Source organism: Cynocephalus volans, chromosome 1 (assembly GCF_027409185.1).
Source record: "Cynocephalus volans isolate mCynVol1 chromosome 1, mCynVol1.pri, whole genome shotgun sequence".
Lineage (NCBI taxonomy): Eukaryota > Metazoa > Chordata > Mammalia > Dermoptera > Cynocephalidae > Cynocephalus > Cynocephalus volans.
In genome coordinates, this window is record NC_084460.1 from 38,131,612 (window position 1) to 38,144,831 (window position 13,220).

Genomic DNA, 13,220 nt, shown 5'->3' on the forward strand with positions numbered 1-13,220 from the left:
ACCAGGTTTCTCAGCATTCCTTCATCTAACCGAGCTGACACCTAGAATTAACCTTCACACATATGTAGAACCATTCTCTATTCCTGAGATGAATCCCACTTGATTGTGGTGTATATTTTTTCTTTGACGTGTTGCTGTATTCTGATTGCTAATATTTTGTTGAGGATTTTTGCATCTAGATTCATTAGAGATATTGGCCTATAGTTTTCTTTTGTTCTTTTATCTGTCTGGTTTTGGAGTCAAGGTGAAGCTGGTCTCATAGAATGAGTTTGGAAGAATGGCATCTGTTACAATTTTTTGTAATAATTTGAATAGAATTGGTATTAATTCCTCTTTAAGGGTTTGGTAAATTTCAGCAGTGAAGCCATCCAGTCCTGGACTTTTCTTCTCTTGTTTTTCCATAGCTTTTACAAGTTGCTTCACTGATGACAAGCAATGATTTGAATCTTGAGAAAGTGCAATTTGGATTTCTTAATGAGGAACACAACACTTAGGACAGGAACCACTTTTAAAAGACATTGGAAGATTCAAGAAAAGTTTTAAAAAAACCAGTTTCTTCAAGTAACTGTTGCTTTCAAAACATAAAGTGTGATTGTATTAGCATAGAGCACACAGTCAAAATTGGGTGGATGAAGGGGGATGGGGAACAGTAGGTCTCTTTAGAAAGAGGGGTAATTTCTGTCAATGACCAAATGTCTCTCTGGTTATTAGTTGCATGAAAATAAATTCTGAAGATGTACCTGTGACATTAATGGAGCAAACAGTGGATCACTGCTGCTCTGTGGGATAGCCTGAGAACAGAGCAAGCACCATAAGCTTGACTGGGTGATTTATCTTCCTGTGCAAGTCTGAGCTCTCAAGGATACATTGTCCCTCAGGTGCCCTGTCTCTACCCACTCACGAAGACAAATTCCCCTGTCGAGGAATCAGAAGCAGCGGCCGTGCCTGATAGACAGATGGAGGGGCTAGGACCACAGGATTTTTCACCAATGTTTTATTTTGATCACTTTATTGTATCACTTATTTCCTACATTTAAAAATGCCTCCTTTCTTCCTTGATTCATAAATTACAAATCAAAGAATACTAGGATCAGAAGAGATTGACTCTTTATATTACATAAAATGGTAAACAAGGCCCCAAGAGGGACAGTGTATGGCCCAAGGTCACAGAGAAAGTTAATGGCAGAGCTAGGGAGGAATCCAGGGCTCCTTACCTTAGACCCATTTCACAGAAGTGAACAAAGGAAGCACAGAGAAAAGCAGCTTAGTCTCAGGTTAGTGGCAGAGCTGGGACAGGCATCCAGGGACATTTCCCTACCACCTGACAAGGCCATGCTAACCAGAAGTCCTGGCTATAGAGAGTGCCTTCTCCCAGCCCCATCATGTTCCTGCAGCTCACACAGAACCACAAGAAAATCACAGGAAGAGCAAAGCTGGAGGGGCCTGAGGGACCCCCAAGCCCACTCCTTGGTAGAGAAACTGAGCTCTGGAGGGTTGAGACAAAAGTCTTATGTCCATGTGCCAAAAGATAGAGGTGTGGGAGACATCAGTGTGAGCCACTGAACTGGGCTGCTTTGGTTCAAATCACCCGTCTGCTACTTACTACCTCTGTGACTAAGGGCATGTTACATAATCTCTTTGTGCCTCAGTTTTCTCATCTATAAAATAGGGATCACAATGGTGCCTACATGACATAAGGTTGTTGTGAACCATAAATAAGGCAAGACATTTAAAGTACCTGTCACATAGTAAGTGCTCAATAAATGCTAGCTATTACTATTATCAAAGAGAGACATCCCTGTTGGTGGAAATAGAGTTGGCACAATAAAATCAGGTAATCTAGGACAGAGCTGGCCAATATAAATATAATGTGAACTGCATATGTAATTTTAAATTTTCTAGTAGTCACATTAAAAAAAGTAAAAAGAAATGAGTTAAACTAACATTAACAATTTATTTTATTTAACCCAATATATCTCAAATTAGTCATTTCAACACATAATAAACATACAAATTACTAATGAAATGTTTTACATTCTTTTTCTAATACTAAATCTTTGAAATCTGGTGTGTATTTTATACTCATAGGACTAGCCACATTTCAAGTGCTCAGTAGCGAACGTGACTAGTGGTCACCAGATTCAACACTGCAGATCTAGGACACCCCCAAATGGAACTACAGTGAACTATTGAATTTTCCAGATTGTTGGACTCTGCTGTGGTTTAAATGTCCCCCCAAGTTCATATTGGAACTGAACCCCCAACATAGTGGTAGAAGGTGGTGCCTTTAAGAAGTGACTGGATTGCAAAGACTGTGCTTTGTAAAGGGATTGATCCATTCATGGAGTAATGGGTTCTGATGGCTTTATAAGGAGAGCAAGTGAGAAGGTTAGCTCTCTCTAGCTCTTGCCATTCTTGCCATGTGATACCCTGGTTGCCATAGAAAGCCCCCATACACACCATGGACCATGGACCATGGGCTTCCCAGCCTCCAAAACTGTACGAAATAAACTTTGTTTCTTTATAAATTACCCAGTTTCAGGCATTATGTCATAAGCAACAAAAAATGGACTAATACAGATTCTACGTTATGGAGACACATAAGCCATCTTATTTTCACTAAATTAGAAAAAAAAAAAAAAAGAAGAACTACTATATTTGTACTAAACAATTTTCTTTTCTTGCCAAATCTCTCAGAATGTGTAATTATAATTCAAATTACTATAGTATTCAAAACATAAAGAAAATCTGTCTCCGCACTAAAGAAAAGACAGTCAACACATTCAAAAACGAAGCGTTCCCTTGGAGGAGCTCTAGCCCCTGGTTCAGCAGCCCCGTCAGAGGAGCAGTCCATGAAAATAGCCCCAGCACAGCTACGATTGTGACGCTTCTCTGCAATATCTTCCTCCTAGGTTGTCACAGGAGTGGCTGAAGTTGGAGCAAAAGGAGACTGAGGAGTCGTGAAGGACGTCATCTTTGTTGTCCTGTTAAATGTGTCTCTGATGCATGACTGCTTCCACGATGCTTCCATTTAACACAAATTACCCCGAACACCCCGCGGGCTCATTATGTCCGCATTGGTAGACAGTGACAGAGTAAGTTCAACACGCTGATAGGATCAACCCTCAGTGGTTCAAAATAGAGCATCCCGCCCATTTTCCCAGTGAGAAGACCCTACAAAAAAGTTTTCAGGCAACTTCAACGTGTAAATGTTTAGGTATGTAGATGAATTTGTCAAATGTCTGTATATGGTATCTAATATATGGTTTAATTATACATACATATTTAAAACCACATGTTTCATAAAATAGTATATTAATTCGAAAATAGTGGATCAGGGCCCAGACTCTGGAGAAAGGCTGCCTGGATTCAAATCTCAGCTCCTCCATTTACTACCAGATTTTGAGTGAGTTACTTAATATTTTAGGCCTCAGTTTCCTCATTTATAAAATAGGGGTAATAATAGTATACAGCTCACAGTGTTGTTGAAGTCTTAGAGTGAAAATCATGTAAAACCCTTAGAACTCTGTCCGGTAAGTGGTGTACACGTGGCTAAGTTTAAAAAACAGTGGTTTATTGCCCGATCCTATACACTATAGAACTCTTTCATTCAAAATCTTCATATGCAACATTGACATCAGTGTCTGTCATCGGAAGAACCACTTTGAAGTTGAATGACACCAGTCTATATCCCAATTTGGAATATGATGCTTTTTGAACCCAGGTAATGTCACAGAAAACTGAAAGTCAAGGCAAGCGTCTATGTGGGTACTAGATCAAACACGTTTTGCATTTGTCATCATTTGGTCATAACCTCCAGAAAAAATTACTAAATGTGTGTTTAATTTCCTTGCTTTTTTTTTTTTTTAACCAATTTTGTGATCCCCGTAAACAACCCACACTAGCATTGATTGGGGTCATTGAAGCTAATGTAGTTTCCCCAATTAATTTTGCAATTCTAAGAATATGAGAGACCATCCCATAATATGAGATCTTTTGTAAGAACTTTTCTGAGAGCTGTCTGGAGACAAACATCTTGACTTTTATTTGGGCATATGAGATATATTTTGGCTTTTCTCTTTTTCCTCCACTGTCATTTCTTGGGGGTTAGGTACATCCATCCAGGAGAGCACCGTTCAGCCTTGCAAGGTGGGAACCAGATCTGAACAGAGTGGTGTGCAAAGAACTGGATGACAGAACTGATTGAGAACTACGATCCTATTCCTCATCTGCATTCTTAGGAGGCACTACAGTGAAGTCCAGAATGCAGACTGGACCCAGACTTCCTGAGCAAATCCCAGGTCCACCATATGCTAACTACGACCTTGGGCAAGTCATTTAAGCTTTCTATGCCCAAGTTTCCTCATTTGTAAAAGGCAAACAATAATATCTACATCAGAGGACTGTTTTGAAAATTAAATAGGTTAATATATTTATAGTGCTTAGGATAGTACCTGCCACATAATAAGCACTACAGAAATATCACTTCTCTCTTACTATTACCACATACGTGCACTCTCTTTGTCTCCCTTCCTCCCTCCCCTCCTCCTCTCTCTCTCTCCCTGTCTCTCTCGACACACATCAATCTGTTAATACTGATATTTGGGCAAATTGCGATAGGCGTGGAGAGAGTTAGCTTATATGTGCAAATGCAGCATTTTTTTAAGAATAAATACATAATATTTTATCATGGAAGACAAAAGAAAAAAATGTATTGACTCAACAGTGGCTAAATGGAAAGATAAGAGCCTGTAGCTTTAAACAAATCAATAATAGTATCAGGAGCTATTAAGGACACTTAAAGGCCCATACTCTCAGATCATTTTAATGTCCTGAGAGGAACAGGAAAGGTCAGTTTGGGGATGCATCACATTTTTCCAAGGGGAGCCTCTTACATATGTCACAACTACCTGCACACATTTCCGAGAGTGTGCCAGGCCCCGGAGTAAAGGAAAGTGTAATCCCCAGTGTTGCTTTATATGCCCCAAGGATCCTGGGGTCAACTTCAGAGCAGAACTCCAGGGCTATGGATGCCCCAGGTGCCATAAAAATGCCAAAGAAAGCAGAGGAATAAAAAACCAACCAAACAAAAAACCTTTGCAGGCTTCTCCTGAAATCAGTTCTCTCCTGACTTTTCTAACACTAACAACTTTAACAACAATTCAGTCCATATCATATATGGACTACCTTCCTTGTTCCAGGCCCTACACAGGGCACAAGCAATTCAGCAATGAGAGGCAGTCCATGCCCTGGAGTATCTCACAGCCTTACTGGGGAACCAGAGACAATATGTGATCAGCTCAACAACAGAAGCACAGAGAGGAATTGAGTGCTGTGGAGAGAGTCAGGGAAGGCTTCCTGGAAGAGGTGGCATCTGTGCAGAGTTTTGATATAGGAGGAAGGGTGATTAGGAGACGTGCTCTAACCAGAGTGGTCAGCAAGTACAAAGACATGACCATGTGACCTGCAGGGCGTGTGGCTGAAACCAGAGAAATCAATTATGAGTATCTTTTTCAAAAATAGGAATGCTCTAGAAGAATATTGGGAAAGTCATCACAATCAGGAAGCTGAAGGATCAGGCTTGAAAAATAATCAGGAAGTAAGGCAGTTCTGGGGAAACAGCAGGACACCCAGCAACCTCTTTTAGTACAAACACCGTGGCCAGACACCACCACTGCCACTGGATACTCCAGTCCACAGCCTCTGGCTGCTGGCTCATCCTTCCTAGGTGAAAAGTCTGGGCAGGAGGGTCGAACTGTCACTAGGTCACCTGTCCAGCCACACCCAGTCTGCCAGGAAATGGAGAGCATCTGGCACTTTCACTCTCCAGCAAGCTCCTCGTTCTGCCGAGACTCACCACAATGGGAGACCCCCAAAATCAGGAAACAGGGTTGGAGGCTGGACTCCCAAAATAAAAACATGACAGGGTAAGGGAATAGGAAAAGAAAGAGTAAGAGGCTGAGGCTGGGGATAGATGCTGGGGTCGTACCACGAGAAAGTCCAGCAATTGATAAATAGCAATTCATTTAACAAACATCCACGGCTACCTACTGAATCGCAGCACTGTGGTTACAGATGTAAATAAAATGTGGGCCCTGCCTGCGGGAGAACAGATGCTAGCTCAGTACACAGACCGTGAGCAGGCTTGCTATTCATCAGCGAGCACTGGCGAGCCCACCCTGCTTTTTACAGAGGAGATCCACCTTCACTGGCGAGTGCTTGGACTGGTTGATTACTATTTCAGACATAATTCCTGCTAAAGCCTGGAAGGTCGCCATCCAGTACGCCAAGAGCTATAACGGGGTGCACTCAGGAGACCATCACCATTTCCTGACATGTGTTTAGAGCTTCAGAATTCACAAGGCATTTTCCCAGCCATCAATTCATGGGCAAATTTTCAGGATTACGTGTTTAACATGTGGATGATATTATTCCTCCAGATCTCAAAAATAATGTACAACCATTCTATTTGGGGTCCATAAGGGAATACAGAAATGTATACATATTAAAGTAAATTTGATCACTCCTCTTGGAGGTGAGCACAGAGATGTGTGTGCAAGACCACCCACTGCAATGTGATTTAGCAATAAGTAACTGGAAAAACTTAAATATGCAACAATACAGGGGGTTAAATAAATAGTGGAATGTTCATTGCAATGAAAAACTATGAAGCCTTTAAAAAACATGTTTTTGAGGAATATTTAACAACATGGAAAAATGCTAAAAAAAAATAGCATTAAACAGAAATTAAATGTGAGTTTGTGCACACTTATGACTTTCATTTTGTTCTTTACAGCTATCTCTATTGTGCACATTCTCCACAGTGAATGTGCATTATTTTTCCTCATAAATTGTAACTGTAAATAGAAATAATTTTAGAAGATGCTTACATGATGACAGCATCATGTATACAGTATATATTTCTCTAGCCTGGATTTCAAGCCTGGCTCCTCTGCCCCATAAAACTCACATGGACTTAGTCTAGTCACTTCACTTTTCTAGGTCCCCATTTTCTCAAAAACAAAGAGGCAACAATATCTCTGAACTCATGTGGTAGTGGCAATTAGATGAAATGTTGTATGGGAAAATTCTTAACCCAATTCTTTTTTTTTGGCAGTTGGCTAGTACAGGGATCAAACCCTGGACTGTGGTGTTATCAGCACCACGTTCTAACCAACTGAGCTAACTGGCCAGCCCTCTGACCCAATTCTTAGTTAGAGTGAACACACAGTAAATGCCAGTTCCCTTAGAGGAAAGCAAATGTTCCAATACATGCAGTGCTCTTGCATGAATTCTCATGTGGAAAAGGCAACCTGGGCAGATGGCAGGATCAGGTACTGATGTGTGATTGAGCCGGTTTTAGTTTCCTAGAGCTGCTATAGCAAATTACCACGAGCTGGGTGGCTTAAGACCAAAAGCTTATTCCCTCAGTTATGGAAGCTGGGAGTCCAAAATCAGGGTATACGCAGGGCCACATTCCTTCCCACGGCTTTAGGGAGGAAACCTTCCTTGCCTGGCCTTGCTTCCGGTATCTGCAGCAATTCTTGGCATCCCTGACTTGTGGCTGCATTGATCCAATTTCTGCCTCTGTCTTCATGTCTTCATGTGGCCTCTTCCCCCATCTCTTTGAGTCTCTGCCTCCTCCAGTCACATAGGATTAGGGCTCAGTGTGACTGGGATGTCCTCATCTTAACTTGGTTATGTATGTGAAGTCCCTATTTCCAAATAAGGTCACATTCACAGGTACCAGGGGTTAGGACTTCAGTTTATCTTTTGGGGGGAACATAATTCAACCTATAACAGAGCCCAGTCCTCTCTCTGTAAACACAGGTAGGTAGTTATAGCAAGGCAGAAACTCACAGCCGAGGGCCAGGGGCATGCAGGAAAAAACCACCCTGGAGACTGCTGCTTCTGTGACAGGGGAATATCTCTGTGCATGTGTGTGCATGCATGTGTGTTTGTGCATGTGCATGTGCACGAGCTGTATGTATGTTCTCCCAACTCCTGCCCCTTCCAATCAGGAAACTGACTAGGAGCTTTGCATTTCTCTGCTCCAGATATCGTGCAGGACAAAGAGAAGAAGCTGCTTGAGTCAGGCTTCCTTCTATCCTCCTTTGTTTTTTCTCAAGTCTAAACTTACTGAAGAGAATATGCAGTTGGTCTGAGAAAGGCTGAGCCACGAGTGGTGTGCCTTTGAAGACTAACAAGGTGAAGGGAGAAGTCCCCTCATCCTGGGAGAGGGACAGAGATGGATCTGCAGTGCCACACTACTCAGTGGCAGTAGCCGAGAGGCAGGTACCAGAAGGGATGCTGTGTGGCGTACCTGGGCTGGCTGGACCAGAGACAAGGGCTCTAAGCTGGAAAAGAAGCAGCAGAATCACTAGACCCAAATGCCACAAACAATGGAGTAACTAGAATAGCCTGCTCAACAACCCAGGACATTCATAGAACCCAAGGAAAGGGATGCACCACCACAACTAAAATTTAATGTCTCACTTCACTGGAGGCTCAGGGTCAGATTCAAGTTGATGTGAAGAAAAAGTAAATAAATAAACAAGTACAGCACCTCTTGTGCACCTGGATTTGCAGCCTAACATTCAACCCTCCTTCATTCATGACACTCAGAATTACGTTCACAAGCATCAGAAGGAAATAGAAGGAAACCTTTCAAGCCCCATTACCTCTGGTTTCAGCCCTTTAACAGGACATACAGCACTTGCATCTCCCTGAAGCCCCCCAAAGGCCCCTCTGCTGGGCCCTGAGCTGTGCCTCAGGGTTGCCGTATGGGAACCCATGCCAAGGATGGAGAAAACAGGGCTGGGAACAAGTGGTGGCTGCAGTTATTTTTGTTAGCAGGATAGAGGCCTGGCGAGAGGGTTTGTGGATGCAGTAACCCCCATTCCTCTGTGACAACCCCGGTAAACCCTGAAGCTGGGAATGCTAGCCCGAGGGCTTTTCCTGTGGAGATGAACAAGGAAAAGAGTATGACCATGGTTGTGTGTAAGAGGCTCAGCTGGAGGCACCCAAGCCTTCATGGAAGTAGTGCACACTGGGCATTGGGAAGCCCCTCTGGCCTGTCAGTGACCACCTGCGGGGCGGTTCCCCTTTGTAAAGCAGCATCTGGGAACCGCTGAGCTTGAAGAAGGGGAAAGTCCTAAGGTGGACTTCGACTTACAGTCCCAGAGACTGTAAGAACTGGAAAATAATTTAGGGAAGCCCACATAACTCTCACACTGGTCCCCAAGTTAAAGATGAGAAAATTGAGGCAGAAGGATTGAGGCTCCAATGTCACTCAGCTATGGTATAATAATGAGGAAGTCCTTCTTTAGAAAAACAGATAATGAAAGACATCCCTGAGAAGAAGTCCTGGGAGCTGAGACCTGAGTAAACTGCCCAAATGAGGAGTGGAGAAAACAATCCTAATGAGCAGGCACAGCACGTGCAAAGGACCTTTGCCAGGAAAGAATCTGACATGCCCAAGGAACCAAAACTTGGCCAATGTAGCATTTTGAGACAGGAAAAAAAACGGCTTGGAGAAGAGAGTAGATCATGCAGGACCTTTCAAGCCATGGTGAGGAGTTCAGATTTCACCCTATGTGCCAGCAGAGGCCACTGGAGGGATTAAATGCCAAAATGACACAGTCCGATTTACCCAGACCAAGCCTAGCACAGATTTGTCACATGGAAGGGGATCAGTAAAAGGCTGTGGAACATCTGAATAAATAAACTCAAGCTAAATTTCTAAAAAGATGGAAGCTGCTGGCTTTACAGAAGGAAGAGTAAGATTTCAGCCTTTGCCCATGAGAAGAACAAACATTCTCCCCTAATCCAAATTCACTTTCATGCCTCTCTGCCTAAGAAGCATGCAGAGCCGCTGAAATCCACAGGCGCATCATGACAGAATAATTTCAGCGATCATTATCAAATGCTTCTATTTAGAAAAGCTCAGAAGATTGTATTAGCACAATCCAATATTTATGAAATGACACTCTGCCATAATGAGGGGCTGAGAAAATTAGGATTAGAAGCAAGAGTCATGTCTGTGGGGAGAGAGAGTAGCCTGAGGGAAAAGCAGTAATGTCACTTAGCTTCTTGGAACTTTGGTTTTCTGATCTGTAAGATGGGAAGGATAGTAGCAAAGATGAAAATATGTGATCAGTTAGTAGAGGGCCCCCAAAGGCTTTTAATAATATGTATCATTCATTTCTTTATTTAAAAAAGAACACACATGATGACCATTTGTCCACCCATCCGTGCATCCATCCAACAAAATGTTATTTAGTACACATGACGTGTGATGCATTAGGCACTGAAGACAAATCAGTGAACGAGACTGCCATGGTCGCTATTCACATGAAACTTCTTACCTGGGGGTAAAATGTACAGGAACAAGCAACCCGGGCTGTGATGCGTGTTGTTGAGGGAAAGTGCAGGGTGCAACAGGAACCATTACAGACAGAGCTGCTGCAGGCTGAGTGATGAAGTGGAAGACCAAGAGAGCAAGTGGAGGGACAGGATCCATGAAAACTGGATCAGGTGAGTCACTGAGGCAGTAGAGAGTGGGGACATTTTGGAAACTGGCAGAAGCCAGTATGTAGTGAGCCCAGTGGGAAGCAGAACATGATGAGCCTGGATGTGTAGGGAGGGTCAGCCATCAGGGCCTTGGAGGCCACAGCAGGGCTTTGGTCTTCTTTCCCAAAGCAATGGGAAGCCTCGGACTCTAGCAGAAACTGGACAGGGACAAGGAAGGGAAAAGGAAATAAGAACAGGCCAATATTCTAGAATAATCTCTTTGGCTTCTGTGTGGAAAAAGGATTAAAGTCAAAAGAGCAAGTCAAGGAGCCTGTTAAAAAGGTTTGCAGTTACCCAGGAGAGTGCTGATGGCTGTCTGCACCAGGGTAGGGGTGGTGAAGACAGAGAGACTTGGGGAGACCCAAGTTGGACTAAGGAGGTAAAATGGCAGAACAAAGTGACTGATTGGACAAGGAGGTGAGAGAGGAAAGATAGAAGGATGGCCCCTGGGTTTCTGAGTCAGTACCAGAGTGGATGAAGTAGGCTTTCTCAAGATAAGGAACACTGGAGAGTAAGTACACAAGGAAGGGGGAATGGGTGAATCACAAGTTCAATTTTGGAGATGTTGAGTTTGGAGAGTTTATGAGACACTATAGGGCTTCAGATGGACTAAAGATGAGCAGGAAGAGCACATGCGCGTGCGCACACACACACACACACACACACACACACACACACACACACAGACCCCTAAACACACATGCACACATACACTATAAGATCCGGATTTATTTGGCCAATATCAAAGATGGCCATGCAGAGCAGAGCATATGTGACATGTTGAGGCACAGGTGTCTTGGACTCTTGGGCTCTCTAATGGGATGGGTGACTCTATCATCTAAGCCAGGGCACTGTTGAGAATACAGCCAGCACTATTAAAAATTATAATGGGGCAACAGACATAGAGGTTGTCCCATCTTGCCTTACTAATAGGCTTGTGGAGCTGTTGATGACTCTGTTCATGCCGAATAAGATTCTACCAGATCTGAAATGTTCAGTTTTGTACCACAGCCCTTTATTATACCTAAGACTATACCTATATCAATAGTCAGGAGAAGCTTATACAATTTATGCTCTTAATAGGAACTATAAAGAGCCAAGCAGTGGCCTCCTGCTTTGCAGCTGAACTCAAAGTCCATGAGGCTACACCCTCATCTGAACATCTCTGAGCAACTTCTCTGCCTCCAGCTTAGTAGCATCCTGGAAAACCTCTTTCTGCAGAGGTAGCCAGGAAGACATGGCAGCTGGGCAGTGGACTGTGTAGGTCTAAAGTTCAAAAGAGATGTCTAGACAGGAGGTATAAATGTTGGAATCACCAGTGTACAGATAGTATCTGAAGCTATGGGTGTGGTTGAGGCCATGTGTGAAAAGATTTTAGAGGAAGTCTGAGGAACTCCAAAATTTAATGGCCAGAGTGAGCTGACAAAGGAGGTTGAGAAAGAGAACTAGGAGGATTTGGCATAAAACCAAGACAGTGTGTGGATTAGAGGGAGTCCTTGGTCAGGGAGGAACCACAGAGAACGGCCTTTCTTCTCCAACAACCAATTGCGTTTACAACTACACCGAGGATTGTATTAACCAGAGAGGCGATCTTAACTTTCCCAGAGCTGCAACTCTTCCTGGCTTACATCACCAGGTAAGCCTCTTCAAGATTCACCTTGCCCATGAATACCTCACTCTAAATGTGTTCTCACTGAGTATCTTCCAGGTACTTCCATTAAAATACATCAGGTGTACCTCTCATAGACCTTCCTCATGCAGGATTCCATCAAGAATTTACATTAGGCTTTCAACCCACTGGTTAAGAATTATCTTTGTATTCAGGATGCCAGGACATCAACCTTAAGAGTAATATTCTGACTGTGGAAGTCTCCCTACATATACAACCTGTGTCTCTGTGGCCTGAAAGAAGAGGAGTGGGCTCAAATTCTTCAGAAGCTCTTTCTTCCTCTAAAATCCCACCACCTCCATGTTCCCAAGCAAAACCCAGTGATGCCCTACTTGTAGCTAAAGCTTAGGATCTCAAAGCTAAAATAAACCCTAAAGATCCCTGAATCCAAGTGACATGACTTCTACCACATCCTGAAGAATTCACTCAGGTTTGGTTTGAACACATCTAAGAATGGAAAACTCACTATTTACAAAGTTATCTACTGCCCTCTCAAACAGCTCAATCTATAAGAAAGTTCTTCCTCTATGAGTCATCATAAAAGCTAGCGATCCCCATCACAGCCCCAGACAGGATGGATCACGTACCTGTGGGCACTGCTGGGTCCAGCATTGGTTTCTCCCATGTGTTAATTTGCTCCCAGGTGAACCCATTGGTCCCCAGAGCCACACTGTAACCACAGTTGCTGTAGTGCTCATCAAAGGAACAGCCACCTGCAGACAAAAGAGAAATGGGTAAATACATTCCTGTGTCTGAGGCTTGGTTCCTTACCCCCATCTCAATGGCTCTTCATTTACAGCTTTGAATCTTAAACTCTGGAGAAGATTTCAAAAGAAAAAAAGGCGAACAAATTGGATTTTTATGTTTGCTTTGGTGCTCTCAGGCAAGGCACTGACATCTGCGGACCCCTCTATTTAAAAAAGCTAATAAGGCTAGTTACATTGATTTCAATCTTCCTTCTCAAAAAAGTAAACAGCAA

At 43.1% G+C, this 13,220-nt stretch overlaps 1 protein-coding gene across 1 annotated transcript in view; it reads right to left on the bottom strand.

Moving 5' to 3' along the window:
* The window catches only part of PTPRT (protein tyrosine phosphatase receptor type T), a 783,412-nt gene extending 770,427 nt beyond the window's left edge, over positions 1-12,985 (bottom strand). The window contains exon 1 of the mRNA XM_063092330.1: positions 12,829-12,985. Coding sequence (XP_062948400.1) covers positions 12,829-12,985 — 157 coding nt within the window. The remainder of the gene's footprint in view (positions 1-12,828) is intronic.
* Between the last annotated feature and the right edge of the window lie 235 nt (positions 12,986-13,220).